This window comes from Tubulanus polymorphus, chromosome 9 (genome assembly GCF_964204645.1).
Source record: "Tubulanus polymorphus chromosome 9, tnTubPoly1.2, whole genome shotgun sequence".
Taxonomy (NCBI): domain Eukaryota; kingdom Metazoa; phylum Nemertea; class Palaeonemertea; order Tubulaniformes; family Tubulanidae; genus Tubulanus; species Tubulanus polymorphus.
This window is the reverse complement of record NC_134033.1, coordinates 9,725,396-9,745,684: the sequence shown is the minus strand read 5'-3', so window position 1 is coordinate 9,745,684 and position 20,289 is coordinate 9,725,396. Positions and strand designations below refer to the sequence as shown.

Genomic DNA, 20,289 nt, shown 5'->3' with positions numbered 1-20,289 from the left:
ACTTATCTAATTCTATTGTCAGAGACGTGTCACAGACACGCGACCGCAATTAAGATGTTCAAAGTTAATTTATTAAAAAACGGGAACTGAGCTAGAGGTTTCTGCATTTTTTATATATTATAGAAATCTGTATGATCTTTCATACGATATAACTCGCTAATACCGCCAAAATCTATAAATATGTTAAACATCTATTGCTTATCATTTTCTGTTGATAGTGAATTTGTACTTTCCATAGAAATGATATTGAGTGTTTAATGAAATCCTAATCCTTATTGGATAAAGATGTATTGTGGGATTCGAACAACCTGACCAACACCACTAGGCTATCGATCGAGCCGTCCCTTTTTCTAGTTATATCCCATCTGGGTTTAGTCGGGCCCGGTCCTAGACTTAGTTACCTAAATCGTTGGTGGTAAGCTTTTTATAATCGGATGGGCTTATACCAGCTTGTGGTTTGTGAAAATATCTGATCGTGAAACTAAACCACAGACAAGTTACTGACTAATTGACCGGTCTGGTCCTGCTCTAGTCAGTAACCTGAGTCCTGACTGTGGTTTTTAGTTTCACGATCGGATATTTCCACAAACCACAAGCCCATCCGATTATAAAAAGCTTACCACCAACGATTAGGTAACTAACTAGTCCTGCTGATTGAATTAGAGAATGCAGTCACTCCTAGAACAGAACTACATAATACTAGATGGTGGAATGGGTACAGAACTAGCAAGACTAGGATATGACACACTTTACGTAAGTTGTGAATTTGATTCTGAAATCTTAGTAGGCCCTATCGACGATCGATGGGTCCTCCGGTAAAAGTGCAGATCCACACCTCTCGTGATTGACGCAATCTACTGAATGACAGTATCCAGGCTAAATCTTTCTAGTGAAGATATATTAAGATTAACCAATGGCAATGTATGAATTGCTGAGGGTCATCCTTATTACCGAGATGATGTATTTTACCGAGATCAACCGAGATGAAATTAAATATAACATATTTATTTATTCCTTATCGATTTTAACACTTGAAATCATGTTATATCAGTAATAAATACCTCCTAGAGTCATATTTTACATATTTTTTTATTAAAAAAAATTTTGATTACTCTGGAGACTATTCGTATGGGACTAGGATCTGTACGCTAATAACTGTCGCTGATTGGCCGATTAACGCTGCGCATGCATACAGAGGTGCACGACTTAGAAAATTCAAGGAAAGTGTGGAGAATAGGGTTAGAGAAAAATAGCGGATAGAGCGAGACTCGAACCCGGGCCAGTAAATTACTAGCACAGCATCGTACCACTAGACCACCGAGCTCGCTGACAGTCGGTCGAATGTTTTAACTACATATAGCCTCACCTTACCCTAACCCTATCCCTTCCCGTACACATAATTCCAAAGTTATCCGACGGGTGTGTACGAATAGCCTACGGAATTATTCGTACGGGTCCGTACGAGTAGCCACTTCGAAAACGTAAACTCGGTTAGCAATAAAATTTCATTGAATTTGATTGATCGACGATCTCATCTCGGTAAAGTTAAAAGTTATTTTTCCAAAAATATCCGACAAAATATGTAAAATATGAACCCAGCAGGCATTTATTACTGATATAATATGATTTCAATGGTTAAAATCGATATGGAATAAATAAATATGTTATATTTAATTTCATCATGGTTGATCTCGGTTCATCTCGGTAAAATACATCATCTCGGTAATAAGGATGACCGATTGCTGATGACATTTTGAATCTGAAACAATGATATTTAATGTAGGCCTAATTGATTGAACCGTTTACGCGGAGAGGTGCAGATCTGCACTTTTACCGGTCCTCCTTTTAGGCTATAGTCTACTAGGCCTATCTGTCACACTACTGTCTGTCACACCTGCTCTCCTTGCGACGTTTTGGTCCGTAATTTCGTTAATACCCTAGCAAAAATTGTACACGCGTAATAATAAATGAAAATACACATGTATTTTAAGTACACGTGTAAAATTTGCCCAATTTTACCCGTGTACTTCATTCTAAATACACGTGTAGGCTACTTTATCAAAATACATGTGTCCATCCCAGATACACGTGTCTTACACGTGTACTTCATCCTAAATACACTGGTCCTTCATCCTAAATACACGTGTCTTAAACGTGTACTTCATCCTAGATACACTGTCTGTCTATATTCTGTTATTAGCAATTTCAGCTATTAGAGGTCCAGCCGCATCTAATTCCTGTCTGAAAATATACTGAATTCCAATCCTGGCTCACCTTGAAAAAAATATCCAACTCCAATTTACCTCAGAAGACCAAGACACACTTAAAAGTTATCTTTATGATTTTAATATGTAAGATATAGATAGTTAACACATAGCTAATCCATGCTATAATCTCAAGCCCGAAGCTTCTTCAATTTCTGACGCATTGCAACTTTTATGTCGGAAATACTAGCTTCCGGAATCTCTTTTTTAACGTACCCTAAAAAGAGATAAAACTAGATTTTAGCATCACTTTCCAGGCACAATTACTGTTTAAAAACATCCAGGAATTACTTACTCATCATAAGATTGATTCGCTTGAAATCTATCTGTCTCGCTGGGTCGACCTCCATTGTAATACCATCCCTCCCTCAGTGTTGCCACTTCTCCGGATTTCTCCGGAATTCCGGATTTTAAAAAAATCCAATTTCATTTCCGGATTTTCGGGAGAAGTCATATAACCACAAAAGAAAACTTCGCGAAAAAAATAAAATCAATTCGGGATTCGACCCTAAACATCAAAACGTGACGGCTCCGTAGTGGGTTCGAAAAAGCCGTATTGTGCTGCCACGTAGTGGCAACAACCCTGCAGTACACGATTAAACCATAGAACATAGTTCTATGATTAAACCAAGATGACGCGACGATCGAAATTGACTGACGCTTCGTTTGTTTTTTGGCTCTCTGGTTTATATATGCGGTGTATTTGACGGAACCAATCGCTATTTGAAAAAAAGATCTATAGGCGGTAATGAAAGTGAGGCCTATAACGCGTATTGCGCCAGAACGCATCTCCTGGCGTTCTAATTTCAAAAATTTTTTTGGGGGAGGGCCCTCAGACCCCGACTTATTTTCCGGATTTTTAGCTTCACATAAGTGGCAACTCTGCTCCCTGTTAAAGTCTTGCCTTGCATTTCTTCTTGCTGGAAGAGGGCATCCATCAGCTGGCACGCCATACAGCCAGCTGATTTGACCTTTCCAGCAAGCCGACGAACGGTGCTTGCGGTAGTGGCGTTCAGCAATCTGTTAGCATCCTAAAAGAAAATGTGTACCGTAATAGAGACAAAAATTAAAAAATACCCTAAACAAGTTTTTTAATTATCAAGCTGAATTAAGCTAAAAATGGTTACTGGTAAATTATGAGCAGGAAATTTCTGGGCAGGCGCAAACACACGAGCAGGCTCCATTGCCATAGCGGGCTGTAATTCTGCTGCAGGCTCCACCTGGTTGATAAGAGCAGGTTCTTCGATATCTGGCCTGGCTTCAACGACATTTTGTGCGGGTAAAACGCCCTGAAAATCAATGAAACTTCAAATGTACTCCAATTTCAATGTGCAAGGGGGTGAAGAGGCCATGTGTAAGCCGGTAGAGACGATGTGTAAGAGGGGTAGAGATATCATGCTTAAGGGGGTAGAGATCATTCATGCATAAGAGGGGCAGAGATCATGCGGGGCGGATTAGAGATGATGCATATGGAGGGTAGAGAGGTCATGCGTAGGGAGGATAGAGAGGTCATGCGTAACGAGGGTAGAGAGATGATGCGTAAGGAGGGTAGAGAGGTCATGCTTAAGGACGGTAGAGAGGTCATGCGTAAGGAGGGTAGAAAGGTGATGCGTAAGGAGGGTAGAGAGATGATGGGTAAGGAGGGTAGAGAGATGATGCATAAGGAGGGTAGAGAGATGATGCGTAAGGAGGATAGAGAGGTCATGCGTAAGGAGGGTAGAGAGGTCATGCGTTTGTAGGGTAGAGAGTGATGCGTTAGGAGGGTAGAGAGATGATGCGTAAGGAGGATAGAGAGGTCATGCGTAAGGAGGGTAGAGAGGTCATGCGTTAGGAGGGTAGAGAGTGATGCGTTAAGAGGGTAGAGAGATGATGCGTATGGAGGGTAGAGAGATGATGGGTAAGGAGGATAGAGAGGTCATGCGTAAGGAGGGTAGAGAGGTCATGCGTTAAGGAGGGTAGAGAGTGATGCGTTAGGAGGATAGAGAGGTCATGCGTAAGGAGGGTAGAGAGGTCATGCGTAAGGAGGGTAGAGAGTGATGCGTTAGGAGGATAGAGAGGTGATGCGTAAGGAGGGTAGAGAGATGATGCATAAGGAGGATAGAGAGGTCATGCGTAAGGAGGGTAGAGAGGTCATGCGTTAGGAGGGTAGAGAGTGATGCGTTAGGAGGGTAGAGAGGTCATGCATAAGGAGGTTAGAGAGGTCATGGGTGAGGAGGGTAGAGAGATGATGCGTAAGGAGGGTAGAGAGGTCATGCGTAAGGAGGGTAGAGAGATGATGCGTAAGGAGGGTAGAGAGGTCATGCGTAAGGAGGGTAGAGAGGTCATGCGTAAGGAGGGTAAAGAGATGATGCGTTAGGAGGGTGGAGAGGTCATGCATAAGGAGGGTAGAGAGGTCATGCATAAGGAGGGTAGAGATGATGCGTAAGGAGGGTAGAGAGGTCATGCGTGAGGAGGGTAGAGAGATGATGGGTAAGGAGGGTAGAAAGATGATGCGTAAGGAGGGTAGAAAGATGACGCGGTAGCAGCCCCTTACGCACTCTACAGATAGATTCACTTTGTAATGCACGCTGGGAAAAATAACTTTTATTATCTTTTATCTTTTCCATGCATTGAACGCTAACTTCAACAGTGATTAAAATTACTGTTGTTTGTTGTAAATTTCAATATGGCTATGGTTATTTTCAGCCGCTGTAGCTTTTTGGATTTGAATCGAGCGGCCTCGATAGCTCAGTGAGATAAGGCATGATGCAGTTGCAGTATCCGTGCAAAAAAAGTCCAAGTGGGTTCGAGTCCTACTGGCACTGGCTGCTTACAGAGAGTGCAAGCAACATTTCAAAGGCCGTCCTGTTGTCTAGATTTCATACCAAAAAGACATAACTAAATTGTTGATGTCAATCACAATGTTTTTATTCAGCAACCTAAGATATAAGATTTTAGAATTTCAATACATTTTTAGAATAACACCAGATGGCAGCACCATCTAGTTACTTCCCATAGATTGAGTTAGAATTATAACAGATGGCAGCACCATCAAGTCACTCTCACTCGCGACACCCATCGTGAGGTAAAATGAACAATCCAATAGGGAAACCAAGATTCAAACAACATAAAGCCAAACAAAAAGACAAACAATCAGCCAGCCTCAGTGACACCAGCTCTCTGTGCAACATTTTGATGCGTACGTTTGTCCGGTTGTTCTACCTATTATGCATGAGGCCGATTTTGCATTCAGAAAAATTGTTATGTTTTTGTTTTCATTATTCAGGGATAGGGCCTAACACTTGATGCAAGAAAAGCTGCAGTCAGTAGAGATTGCCCTTGCAGTTGTAGGCCTACGTCGTTGATACGAATCTTGTAGGCGAAGGTGCCGAAAATGTTCTGTTAAAATGGTTTTTGTATCCAAATCTTGATTGATATAAATATCTTGGCTGGGACATGATGGAAAACATCAGAATAAACTAGTTTCATCTTTAACAGAATCGAATTGATTTTACAATAGAAATAACGTGGCTAAATTGTTTGGCTGAAAAATGAAATTCATATTCAGCATAGATGAAAATCGTACATTAAGACCTTAAGTCTGTGGTACTCCGAATCAACATTGTCGTAGAACATTTGCCGACAGATGTAAAACATTTACCACTTATTACCTTACCACAGTGTAATCTACCAATGATTCAAAGCCCATGGGCCTCTTGTTCAACTATGTCCTACAACATTACTTTTTTCTAGTGGCAATGAATTCAAAATATTCAATTTATTTCTACCTTTAGGATGATGAATTGTGGGGTGCACGTTTGTTGATTTCCAAACCAGATATTGTGAAACAAGCTCATATTAAGTACACAGTTCTGATTTTGCAGCATTAGGGTAATCGAAATTTATCAAATATAGTTCGCTAATGAGGTTTGCTTTTTTATAGCTTTTTACATGCTGGTGCAGACATTATAGAAACAAATACATACCAGATAAACGTTGAATTTTTAAAGAAGGTTATGGGTGTGACTGAATTGGAGGCAATACGTGTGATACAAACTGGTGTGTCAATCGCTCGAGATGCCGTTGAAGAATATTGGAAAAGTTTAGACCATTCTGCTGACAGTAAGTTGCTGAACGAAATCATATCTGGGTTAGATGTGAACTGGACAGCTGAAGGAAAATCAGGCAAATTATTTGAAAATGCTGTTGAATTTAGTAAAGAATTGTCTTTGTTATAGGAATGAAACCACTGGTAGCTGGGTCTGTTGGATCGTTTGGTGCTATGCTTTTAGATGGCTCAGAATATACTGGTACTTTCGCCGATAATATGACAGAAAAGGTAGTGTGAAGTTAAGTAAGACTGTAAATTTTAAGTTTTTCTGCGTTATGAGGTGTCTCATGACCACTTGCTTTCAAATTTTGTGAGAAGCTATATCCATCAGCTGGAATTAGTACAACATGGAAGAAACCAATCGTAGACAAAGTACAACATGAAAATACACAACACGGAAATTGTCCGACATGAAATTGTCCTAAAAATCCAGTGTTGGACTTAAATAGAATTTTCACGTCTGGAAAATGTACAACATGGAAATTAGCATCAATGAAAACCTTGGAATAAGATAGAAAAATCCAGTACTGGAATTTGTTAGAATAGTCACATTCAGAAATTGACCATCATGGAAATTGATAGTAATCTATTATTTTCCATGTTGGTCAATTTCCATGTTTGTCTATTTCCAAATGTGATTATTCTATCAAATTCATGTTGGTTATTTTCTATGATGTGCTGTTTCATGTTGTACGGTTTCAGCATCACTTCCTGGAATGTGGAAATAGCACAACAGGAAAATAATAGAATCTTTATTCACTGTGACCTATTTGACAATGATTCTTCTTATGTGAAAATCAATTTCTTGTTTTTTTTGGCAACTTAAGAGTTATTTAGTCCTCTGTCGTGTTTTTATCACAATCATTTTCAAAGGTTTTTTGGTTTAATATCATATTGAAATTTGACAATATTCAAACAGAACAAAGAAATAACTGAATTATATCCTATAGCTCTGTGTCGACAGTACTATAATTGTAACTGTGCTATTTTCCCATGAAATTTGCCCTGTTTTGGACCTAATTTATGTAGTTCATGCAATTCATTTCCAATAATCATATTTTAATTTTATTTTACAATGTCAAACGCAGCACTAGTTGAAAGTTTTAAAATACGATTTGAACAACGTAAAAAATAAGATATATACAGATTAGACAAGATCTAACAAGTGACATTACACTTAGTTTTTTTTCCAAAAATCAGTACAGTTGAATGACCACCATGATATCAGCTCGGCAAACAGAACATCGCTCCCGACTGCGTACCAGTTCATCAGCACATTCTCGACAAAATGCGGTGTGCCCGCATGTTACCAATGCAATCTGTGCTCCAGCCCCTTCCAGACAAATTATGCAGTTGTTAGCAGCAGCTTCATTGGCACGGGGTAATACACCAGCGACTTCTACGTCTGGTTGCTGTCCCGGCAAATCGGGCAGCTCATCATTTTCATCGTGAACTAGTTGCTCATCTTCATCATCTGCATCAATGTCATCATCAACATCATCGTCATCATCATCGTCGTAGTTTCGCAATTTTTCATTCGCATATTTCCCGATATGATGGCGTGCTGCATTCAGAAATTCTGCAACGCTATAGTTATTTTCTCGTAGTCGCCTGGTACATGATTTCAACGCAGTGTCGTTAGCAACTACTTTTTTTCTTCGCCGTATTTCGAGCCCACGTTGAAGTCGGTTTGTTTCGTTGATAACATCTTCAGCTAGTTTTCCGAGATGTTTGAGAAACATCCAAATATTTGGATGAACCCCAAAGCGGGACTTCAGTTGTGCGTGAAAACTTTCAACACCATTATTGGTTCTGTCCGGATAACCATGCACAGATATTCCTTCTGGCCCAATTCTCACCATCCAAAATTGGGCCACATAGCGAAAGAATGATCTTAATCGTCTAACTGTATTTTCGGCGCGTATTAGACTATGTCCCTCCTCAATATTCTCAGCTGGAAGTAGTGGTCTTCATCACGAGAACACGTACTGGACTGTTTATATCACGGTATAAGTCCTGCAGTCCCAGTTTCTGTACACGGTGGAATATTGCTTGTGCAAAATGAAACCAGCATCCAGATACATTTACGTCTGGATAAACAATACGAATGGCTGTTGCTGGTGCCTCTTCGAAATCAGCCATCACGCACAATGGGTTGAATGTAGCAGACTGCAGGAAAAACATAGCCGGAAATTGTCACGAAGACGGTGAATAACTGGTAAAACTGTGCCGGTATTGTGTTTAACGTCGCGTCCATGTGCGCTGTTTCTCGCCCCACTAGTAATTGAATTTGCGTATCAGTTGCAAAAACAATTTCCATTCCATCTGGGGTTCTGACAACTCCACAATAAAATGGAGAACCATCAGCGGCTGCGCTGTATCCACTGGCTTCTATTGCTCCCGGATACTGTTCATCCGTCTACGCTTGTACATAGAGCTTTCGATAGCGACGAAACTAACATTTGCCCCAACTTCTGATCGCCTGGCTTCCTCGTCAAATATTTGATGGAGTGGTATTTGCTCATCGGCGGCTCTTTTGCAACACTGTTTATTCAGTTCAATCTCCTTCATCAAATTGGCAGATGAATGCTCAGTGTTTTTCGCTGAAAAATAAAAGAGGAATGTCAAGCTAAATCTTAAATTGCATAAGCACATTCAATCTAGAACCTTTAATTTGGGTCCGTCTGAGGCTGGACAACAATGAACATAGGTTCACAGTGGCATAGAGATAAAAGTAGGTTACAAAAGGCCCAAGAAAAAAAAATTCCTTTTATAAAGTTGGGTAAAAAATCCCGCACTTTTTTACTTGGTGTGTATGTAGATACAATCTTAAGGTAAATTTATTCATATTTATAGCGCAATTTATTGTCGTCTATCCCTCTTTTGCGACAAAAATTAAATTAATTTTATATTAGATTTTATATCATTAAAAAGGTGACAAATTCTATTTTTGCGGGTCAAGCTATTTTCTAGGGACCGTCAGAAAATGGCACCTAGAACCTGGAAAATCCTTTACTAGGAAATACTACGATTTAAAAGTTCATTAATACTTAATTACAAAAGAATATGAACAAGAGCATTTTACCGCAGACCCAATAAACAGAGTTCAGGATTATTATGTACTGCCCTGAAATTTGATAAACTCCCTCAGCTTCTGATTTTGTTACTGCCCCTAATCTTAGCTAGTTTTTACTAAAGTTTCAGTTGTTTAATGTCATTGTCTCACAGGATCAAAATTTTTCAAATCCAAAATGCCCATAATTAATCTTGCGTAACTGTCGATCTTCCACTGGTGAATATTGTTTCCCTGTTCCACTTGGTCAATCGTTAGACTAGCCATAGGCCCTCAGTGTACAGCTAGCAGTAGGCCTTAAGGTTCAGTTCGTGAACAGCTTCAAAACACTCATGTTGAGTCATGGATATGAAGCTTGTACCCCATGCACTGCATGTCATGGGTTATTGGTGATTGTGCCGAGAGCAGACTGTATCCAGTGGCCTTGATAGTATGGATATCAATTATTAAAACATGCATCGCATCAACACAGTTACTTTCATTTACTTTTCAAGTTATAAAGTCAATACTGAAACCCATCATGGAAAGTTTCTTTCTGGTTTTAGTATCCAGCACTTCCAGCATTCCGCTGGTACGCTAGCCATCTTCAGTGTTTCTGTCTCGCCAGTAAGAATTCAATCACTGGAATGAAAAAGCTCGTACTCATAGTGTGTCAACAGAGGCAATGTTTCAAAGATGAGGTTACGGTGTTAAAAATGAGGAAAGCGTCTTGAGGAATCCAGTATGTTGTATCGATTGGACCCTATCATGTACTGAGAGTTGGTGGACGGCTTGATTGTCCGGTAAGCATGCTTACAGGACACGGTAAGACATCAAGTAATTGTGCCAAAAATCCTAAGCTGTAATCTACTCCCTAGACACATGCATATTGTCGTTAGTCACAAGACCATGATATCCGAACTGCGAAAAAGGTTTTGGATAGTTCATGCAAATTTTTTTGCCAGATACGTTTGTGCAAAGAGCATTGAGTGTTGTTAGTACTCTGGCAAGACAGATGGAGTCCATCATCGACTGATGTTAACAAGCCCTAGACTGGAGATTTGAAATTCTCCAAACCAATGCGGATGAGAGCCATTGCATGTTTCAACTTAGTTGACCATGACCTGTAATGCTGAACCTTACAATCGGATCAGAGATGTTGCTTTCACTGTCCACAACAGCCATGACTGTAGACAGGGGCGGATCCAGGGGGATGGGTAGACAGTATTGGAAGGAAATTGAAGGGCACCTTTCTGATCTTAGGGCACACACAGTATCTAGGTCAATGCGAGCGTCGAAGGCGCGAAGTCCTTAAAGGGGGGTCCGGGGGCCCACCCCCAGAAAATTTTGAAAATATGGTACCATTTAAAGGCTTTTGGAGGGCTTCTAGAGGCTAGCAGAGCAATCCAGAATAAACGAATTCGAGACAAGATTTCAACAGATGCGGATGAAAAATGAAGCTGGCGAACCCATGAAAGAATGGTTGTCGCCAACTTCGCCTAGTGCCCCTATAATCTTTAAAAGTGCCCCTTAACAATTATACAGAATACGGCTAAGTGCCCCTTCATTGTTAACAATCGGCAAAAATTGCCTCGTCTTCACATTTATCCTCATGTCGTGTGCCATCTTCCAAACCAAAAGTGCCCCTAAAATTTTAAAAATTAGGCAAAAAAGTGCCCTTTTCTTCAAACATTTTCCGCGTATAGTGCCCTCTTCTAAAGTACGAGTGCCCCTTTAGCCCTCCCTGAAAAGGCAAGGACAAGGTGCCCTCATCTAAAGCATGAGTGCCCCTTGCAAAAGGAAAGTGCCCTATTTAATTTATCATGATTAAAGGCTTTACAAATATGATTATCTCTCCTCACTTTCTTGGCAGCAGTATTTACCGATTAATTTTATAATTATGCCCGGATTACGGACACGGAATTAGCGGTTGCTGAAATAATGCCGTCAAAAATATTGCCGGTGAAATTTCGAAGGGCACTTAACAATTCTAGACCGTATTGGGCAATACGGCTAATACGGTCTGGATCCGCCCCTAGTTGATTTCATTTTGTGGTCATCTACAAATAATTCTTTTTGAGTGAAAACTTCGTGCCAATAAACCTCTTAAGAATACAGAAGGTCCAGACCGGAAAACCTAGCTTTCAGAATGTCAACATGTATGAATGTAGATATACCTCAAGATGCGTCATCACCAGGATTCATGGCAGTAGGTGATATACTGAAGGACACACTGTTTATGGGTCCAGTACACTATAAGTTCAATCGGTAGGGTTAATTCTTTAACAATGCTGTTGTTTTGCCTTACCACTAACACTGCAGCCGAAGATCATTTATATATTCTGTTCCTTCATAGTTGTCATAGTTCCTTCATCTCGGGCTTGTTAACATCAGTCGATGATGGATTCCATCATTAGCACTAGTTGGATATTACAACACACAAAGGTTATAAAGTTCCATGGACCTCAAGTGAAATGCTATTCGCTCACACATTTCAATTGGTCAACAAGTCGAACATTTTAGATGAAGATTCTCTTTGGACATCCAAGCAATAGGCTAGTTAGAAACAGATGATGATAGAAACAGATGATGATTGACACAATGGGGTATTGGCAACACCTTATGCCTTTAAGGCCTTTAACCCTTGCAATACCACTACCGTATGGCATACGGTACAAATTGGCAAGCTAGCATACCCGTACCGTATGTGAAACGGTATCACTTAACCCTTCTTCTAGAAGGGCATAACTATCAGTATCAGCTGGTGCTGCCATCTGCATAAAATCCAAGATGGCAACAGCCAGGAAAAAACAATTTGGCTGGATGAAACGGTTCAGCAGCTCGTATTTGACAGTGATGCTGGTGACTTGGAATTTGGTAGTGAACAAATTGAGAGTGACTAGGAATATGACAGCAGCAGTTCAGATGGTGAGACTTAGTCAGAAAATAGGTTTATAGTGCCGGCTATGATTTTGATGATGAAAATGAAATCAGTGACATTTTTTTAGACCCTGTTGATACGGTTGTCATGGCAATGGACACCAATTACAATAATGAAGAACCAGAATTTGTCCATCCTCAAGGTCACATATATCCAAATAATTTGTCTTATATGTAAGCCCAATGGTTATCAACTCCATGGTGTACAATGTATCAGTGTCAAATACATAGGTAACAGTTTTCTGAGGCCTGAAATTATACCCCAATGAAACCCCTTACATCCGGCCTTCCGACATATCGGTGGAGAAGTTGGTAAATGAGTGGAAAAAATACATTTTTTAGTTCTATTGCTTTGAAATTTTTACTACATAAAGTAAGGAAATATGGCATACAATTTCAGGTGGAATTGAATAGATCAGTGCATTTTGCTGGGAGACAGAGCAGTTTATCTGAAACTTTTTCATGAATTTTTTTCATGGCGGCCATCTTGGAGTATGTGACCTTGACCTCAAGTTCACTTATATCCAAATTATTTATGTCTACATTGTTGGTCAAAAAGTTATCAACAACATGCTATATAAATTTTCTGTGTCAGATACCTTGGTAACTATTCTATGAAGTTTCAAATATACCCCTATAAACCCCTAAATTCCCTCCGGTACAGCAGTGGAGACACTATGTGGTGTTGAAAGGGTTAAATCCAGGACTTATCAAACAAGTCATCAAATAGATATATGATTCCCGTTCTCATTCAGATCAGGTATAGATTTTGAAAATTGATTTACCAAACAGAAATGTAGACTCGAATTTAATTAAAACGTAGAAGAAATTGAAGTGTGGTAACCTAGTGCCACTGGAGATCCTTGTTGATAATTGCTGAATCCTCGCTTCCCTCAGTATCCCAGTGCGGATTCATGTTGTATCCATATATTTACTTCATAAACCTTTCTACAGGAATTGATGGATTGGCACAGACCTCGCATGAAAGTACTTGTAGAATCAGGGGTTGATGTTCTAGCCCTGGAAACAATACCATGCGCAAATGAGGCTGCTGCGTTGGTTAAACTTCTGAAAGAATTCCCATCTATGAAAGCCTGGCTGTCCTTTTCATGCAGGGTAATACAACCTGGCTGTTTATAGTTTGCAACAATTTTCTACTTACTAGGTACACGGCATTGTTCTAATTTTTCAGGATAAAGGGCTTTCATGCAAACATCAAAGTGATGACAGCAGCAGGGATAGTCTTACCAAGGTTTGTACGATAAGAATTCAAAAGTAATAAATAGAGCCTTCATGCTAAGTAAAGCAAAAAATTGAAAAAAAAAGTTATGGGTGCTGCACTGACATTGGAATTCTCAATGGCATAGTTTAGAATGACGCCGTTATCGCATCCCGACATGAATATGCGACAACACTTAATAAGTAATTCATGTGAAGGTTCCAAAAATCACGTCATAGTGTTTGATAAGTGATACGCAAAGCTATATGTTGCAATGTGATTACGTCATTGTACTAAAAAAAGTCTTGTTGGTGAAGCGCTCTGATACTCTCATTCGTCATATTCCTTATTTCAAAATAAAAGGCTTTTTAGCTGTATTATTACATTATTTTTATAACTTTATAAAAATCTGGGTTAGTTTTGGCTTTGATGCGTGATCTGTCTTGAATTAGTGGTAGAAAGTCTGGTTTCTTGACGGACATGGTCAAATCGTTGGTAATTTTGTAGAATTGGCAAAGCGGGATATCACGTTGAAGGGGTTGTAGAGATAGTATGGACTACATAGACAGTAGTTGGTCCACACATACTAGGGTACAGCTTGAATGGATACAAGCTATTGATCATACTGCGTGCTTCTGTACCCCTCTCTAGTTTGGTGATGTCCGTGGTGCAAATGGGGCCCCAAACAGAGTCACTTTATTTCAGACCTGGATAAGTAGGCCATAGTTTTACTGCTATGTGGACAGAAGTGAAGGTTACACCTTAAGAATCCAATGAGGAATTGTTTTTGGGATGGTCCACAAAGTTTGTACGCATGGAAATAGCTAAAAATATGAGGTCCTACCTTCCGTATGCATGACGTACGCATTTGTTTAACTGGTCCTATATGTAAGTACCGTAGGATATATACACACTTTTGAGCAATAAAATGGTCATCGTTTTGATGCTTTGCTCGAAGAGTTATTCGTGCGAGCATTCGGTTTTGCGCAAGTCTTTCGATTGCGTGACGCAGGTTCGCGCGATCAAACTGGTACTGCGAGTGTGAAAGCCTCAATCGCTCAAGCACGAGCGCAATGACCTTCTCTCGAAGCTCGAGTGCGTGAAGTGGAAAGCCTACGCGCATCGCGCAGTCAGCAATGTTACAAAAAGAGTCTAAAATTGAAACCATTCGAAGATGTTTACTTTCAATGATTTAACAACTACGCTACTTGCAGAATTATTGTATTCATCAAAAATTTAAAATATGAATATTAATTGCTCTCATAACGCTCGCAGAACCTGTATACTCAAACAGCTCGAGTGCGGTGCGCGAAGAGGAGTGTATTACCGTGCGCAGGCAGCAATCCTTACATAAAATCTGAATATGATTCGAAGATGTTTACTTTCAAGGATTATACAACTAAGATACTTGCTGAATAATCGCATTTAAGAATGAATAAGAAGTCTTGATTCCGACAAATTGATATATGTCCATTCACGACAATTTGCATCATGATATTAAAACATATAAGCTTGTGTTTGTTTTTGCTATCATAGAAACGATTCCAATTAAGGAGCTGTGTAAGTTAAAAATGATGAAAACCGCGCTTTAGTTGCAGACGTCTAGGGCCGTTTTTTTCATTTAACTAGTATCAAAATAAAACTTGTTTTTTATGACAATCTGCCGGCGATCTCATTATTACATGTAATGCCATAGGCCTACTGCATGACAGTTCATCATGAATATATGTGATTGTGGGTTTTTCCCAAAATCCGCTACAGCTCGCGCACTCGCACTGAATGTACAGCTCGGGCAAAGCGATGAATAAGTAGAATGCTCGCAGGAGTAACCGTTCGCGCAAACAGCTCAAATTGCATGTATTCTATAACTGCACTTTTTAAATTCCGACATGGTATTTTCTTTCGCACAAGACAACACAAGACAACACACGTGCATAGAGTAAAACCAAAGTTACCCAGATTACGAAGTCAATGGAACGCTTAAATAAATGCTATATTTATTTCACTGTTTTCCGATTACTTAATCAATACAAACCAAGTGAAAGTTAGAGTCTTACTGAGTTATGGCATGACACTGTGTTAAATTAGACTTTTATCCATAATGTATGTACACTAAATCTAAATTGACCCTACCTTTGTTACGCATTTTGTACGCATTGTACAATGAGATCCTTCCTTGACCATGCGTACGTACTTATTGGAACATCCCATTGTGAGACCAGGTCAGGTCTGAAACTATGCCATATATGATATAAATATTTCACATGAATACGTCAACCAGCATTTCTGACATCGCTTGAGAATGCAGAAAGCCCATTATCACTGCTTTGTAGGTTTAATTTTACATTTAATCAACATATAACTTCTATGTTACAGTCTTCGGGTATTACGTGTCGAGGTGAATTATTATCTGAAGCTGTTCATCCAGCAATAAGCTCTGATCAAATTTTGGCTGTTGGTGTTAACTGTACCCATCCGGATGCAGTCACTGATTGCCTGCTTGAACTGCAAGAGGCCAACAAGAAAAAGAAGCTGCTGGTTTATGCAAATTCTGGGGAACCATGGGATGACAAATTAAAGTAAGTAGAAATAAAATCCATCACTGCGGATTGCAAATTCCATTGTCCGCTTTTCCCGGGATATGGAAGATTTTTAACATATATGAAAATTAAATAGAGTAACAAAATCTGTATTCTCAGATCATTTACAGCATTATTTCACGTACTATTTTATAAGCAAATATGATCTACAATCCATATTGCTTAGACGAGAAGATACACAATATCCGTGTATGATGATGACGAGAGAAATCCCACAATAACAAAGTCAAGATTGAAAAATTCTCTATCAGAATGATTGTATTTGAGGAGCGAGATCAAAGGGATAATCAAGGAATGAGTGAGGGAGTGAGTGAGTGGAAGTGTCAAACGGAGGAAAACAAGCTAACGGGATTAGAATAATGGGGGTACAAGTGAAGCGAGAAATTTAGAGATCAAAATATTGCGAGGAGGAAACCGTTATTCAAATTAACACATTTATCCATATTTTCATTAATAAGGGCAGATTCCATAATGTGACGTTTGGTTTTATCGGGACAGGGAAAGATTATAGCGGCATTATCAAAATCAAAATTGTGACTAGTTTCATAAACGTGATTAGCTACTCCAGGTTTTAAATTTTTGACGTCATTTTTATGTTCTCTGAGGTGCTTGTTCAAATCACGCCCAGTTTCACCAATATATATTTGATAACATACTTTACAAGGTAAGTTGTATACACCAATGTTCAAAGGTTCCGTTTTGCAGGAATTGTGAGTTAAGTTATGACTAAGGTAAGTTGTATACACCAATGTTCAAAGGTTCCGTTTTGCAGGAAATGTGAGTTAAGTTATGACTAAGTTTATTATAGTAAGTGAAAATGAGCTGTTGGTTAAGCAGATGGAGGGGGTTTTGGATTTTTCCAAAAGAGGAACAAAAGGTACGACGATGGGCTGTTTCTGAGGGCGCAAAACTCGAGGATTACAAAAATGGGTACGATGGGCTCGAAAAAGAGCTTTATTCAAAAGGTCGTTAGGATAAGCTAACTTATTAAGGGAATTCCTGATCTGGGTGAGTTCATTATCGAGACAAAGGGGGTCGCAAATCCTAAAAGCACGAAGAAATAATCCCTGAGCAACACCGAGTTTTATGCTATGAGTGGTAAAGGAAAATAATGCAAGTAGGATCCAGAATGAGTGGGTTTCCTATAAACTGAGAATTTCAAACACGACAAATAATTATGAATGCACACATCTAAAAATGGGATTTTTCCATCAACTTCCAATTCAAATGTGAAGTTCAACGAGGGGTAAAAAGAGTCAATGAATGAGAGAAATAAATCAATATCAAAATCGCAAGGAATAAGCGCAAGAACGTCATCATCATATCGTAACCAAAGGTTAGGGGGAGTGCTAGTGTAGAGATGTAATAGTTCAGTTTCAACATGTTCGAGAAATAAATTTGCTAAAATTGGGCTAAGGGGATTCCCCATGGAACTGTTCAAAATATGAATTATTAAAACTGAAAAAGGAGTTCTGAGCGCAAATTTCAATTAATCCAATGATACAATCAGTAGGAATAACAAAATTGAAGTCTAACGAGGGTAGTTCACGTTTGAGAAAATCCAAGGTAGGCGCGAGAGGGACATTGGTAAACAGAGAGCTAGCGTCGAACGAGATGAATTTATTGTTACCAGGAATAATGTTTCTTAAACGTTCAAGTAAATCTTGGTTGTGCCGTAAGTGCGAGGGGGAAAAGAACCAAGAACCGGGGTAAATTGTTAAGCCAGAAATTTGGATAAGCGATAAGAGGGAGAGTTGCAGTTCGATACGATAGGGCGCAGGGGAACATCTTGTTTGTGGATATTAGGCAGCCCGTATATATGTGGGAGAGACGGAAGGCGAGATTGGAATTTCAAAAGAATGTCTTTAGAATCCGGGAAATGTTTAATAATATCAGAAAGATTCTTGTTGAATGAAGCTTGCATCCGAGAAAGAGGATTGGATTTTAATGGTTTGTATACATTGGAATCACCAAGAAGGGAGAACATTTTTTGATTGTAGTCGCAGATATCTAACAGAACAATTTTACCACCTTTATCGGCTTTAGAAATACGAACAGAGTCCAATTTTTTTTAGTTCAGCGAGGGCAATCCTAAAACGGCGAGGTAAGAAGAATTCAGAATAGTTATTCCGAAGATTATCACAGATAGTTTGTAAGTTCATAAACAAAAAACTATAGTCCAAATTTGACGATGAAAGAACCTAACAATTGCTGATATAGTGTCCAGTACATATATTTATCTACATGTTAAACATTTTGACAGCGTCATTTTTTATCATACGTATAATCTACATACAGATGTAGAATGAGAATGATAAGGTGTGTTCACACGACCAGTCTTAATTTGGTCTGGTCCCACTCTCACCAGATCAAGCGTTCACACACACAAAGAATCGGTCCCAAATTTTGGAACGGACTTAATCTGACGATGTGTGTGTGCGTGGTTCTAGATGGTACGTACTCTGCAGTATGAATTCAATTGTATCAAACTAGTCGCCAAAATCCCAAAAATTTAATGTTGCATTGAAAAACGCAACTCAGTATAATATTGGGGCTATACCGGTACATATTTCATATTGCTTGAAATGAAACTTTTGCAGGACCTTCACCTCACTTACCTACAACTGACACCACATGAAATACCTTAATCTGATTACGCCCAGACTTTTCAAGTTGCATTATGGAAGATACTTATTATGTTATGGAATTACCCCTTTACAACAATATCTTACCTGTAGCAACAGTAAACAATAAATCAGTTTATCATATGACACACAGGTGTTGTCGGTAAGGACGACTAAACAATGAATAGTTGCCGCACAAAACCAGAACGCCAAAAGGATGGCAGCACTGTATGGAAAATTATTCCAATTATTAAGTTCACGAGGTTACTTTTACTCCACTTCCATTAGATGTCCTTGGTTGACTTCCAGTGAATACAGTCCCGAGTAAAATGATTGTAAAATATATCCAAACTCTGATTTACAAAACTAATATGATATATCTCCAGAAATTAGCACCAAAACATTCCAGAAATATTCATAGCAACACTAGTCCACTTTTCAGAGAATGCTGCACTGAAATACTACGTAGTTCCACTCTTCAACACCCACTCGCGAACATATACCGAAATCAACTAGATTCAAGACTGTCAGATTGGTGATATGAATTATCTAGATCTAGCCGGAATAACTTGACTAAATCTTTCACTACAGGTGGTACGGTAAAGAAAAAATGGTGCCGCTGACATCGTACCTGGAAAAATGGTACAATCTTGGAGCTCGATGGATTGGAGGCTGTTGCCGCATCAATCCCAGTGATATCTCAGATATAAGAACGAAATTGGATGATCTGACATCTCACTGATTTACTCATTTAATTCCAACTGCTTTTGTTGTAACTTAACAATAAAATTGATATTTTGTATAATTAGCTGTAATGCAATTGTTTTGCGTGGATAGTTAGTAGTATATATGTGTTATGATCCTGTTGCTCCAGCAATTTATTCTAGTAAGGCTAATCAGGGTATGGTTAGGGTATAATCTTGGCATTTGGTGTCCGCAGGTCTGTCATCACTGTTAACGAGCTAATTATCAGGTAAATATGTATACAACATCTCGCTAAATGACTTATTTATGCAATACTGAAACTTTTCTACAAGTCTATATCAGACAAGATTTGTTTCAATTCCCGGTATAGACAGTTACATGAACTACCTTTGCAAGACACAAGTTTGAAGGTCAAGTGCCCTCTAAATAGAATATTGTGTAAAACGTATTTTCTAAATGTGATATGTGTATAAATGATAAGTGTGTTACTAATTTTGATTTTAGCAAAGCCATTACTGAGAAATAAGGCTTTAAAGTCGGCAATTTTCATTTGATTACCATTGGTAGTGTTTTTAATCCTTTTAGATTTTTTTTAAGATTCCTAAATTCTTTCTGATGTGTAGCATTGATACTGTTATACGTAACACAACATACAATGGATAGCCAGCAGTAGAGCTGTGAATATAGTGAAGGAATTATGTTGTTTCATAGATTTTATATATAGGCTATGAGTACTGAGTTTACACACGTGTATGTTTGTTTGGCAAAGATGACGCATGATTGTGGCGCTGACAC

The 20,289-nt window shown here is 39.0% G+C and overlaps 1 protein-coding gene across 1 annotated transcript; it reads left to right on the top strand.

Annotated features, from left to right (window-relative positions):
• The first annotated feature begins 387 nt into the window (after positions 1-387).
• LOC141910905 (homocysteine S-methyltransferase YbgG-like) lies at positions 388-19,595 on the top strand. The gene is made up of 9 exons (XM_074801788.1): positions 388-455; positions 664-753; positions 6,038-6,105; positions 6,187-6,365; positions 6,482-6,582; positions 13,301-13,462; positions 13,539-13,598; positions 15,942-16,144; positions 19,381-19,595. The coding sequence occupies exons 1-9, from the start codon at positions 435-437 to the stop codon at positions 19,529-19,531; spliced, it is 1,035 nt and encodes a 344-aa protein (XP_074657889.1). The 5' UTR covers positions 388-434; the 3' UTR covers positions 19,532-19,595.
• Positions 19,596-20,289: the final 694 nt, after the last annotated feature.

What these genes read in the sequence shown, in the direction of transcription:
- LOC141910905 (XM_074801788.1), top strand. Translation starts at nt 435, where the DNA reads ATGGGCTTATACCAGCTTGTG. An exon ending in GCAGGGATAGTCTTACCAAG is followed by an intron (nt 13,599 to 15,941) that starts GTTTGTACGATA and finishes TCTATGTTACAG; the next exon opens with TCTTCGGGTATTACGTGTCG. An exon ending in CCATGGGATGACAAATTAAA is followed by an intron (nt 16,145 to 19,380) that starts GTAAGTAGAAAT and finishes CTTTCACTACAG; the next exon opens with GTGGTACGGTAAAGAAAAAA.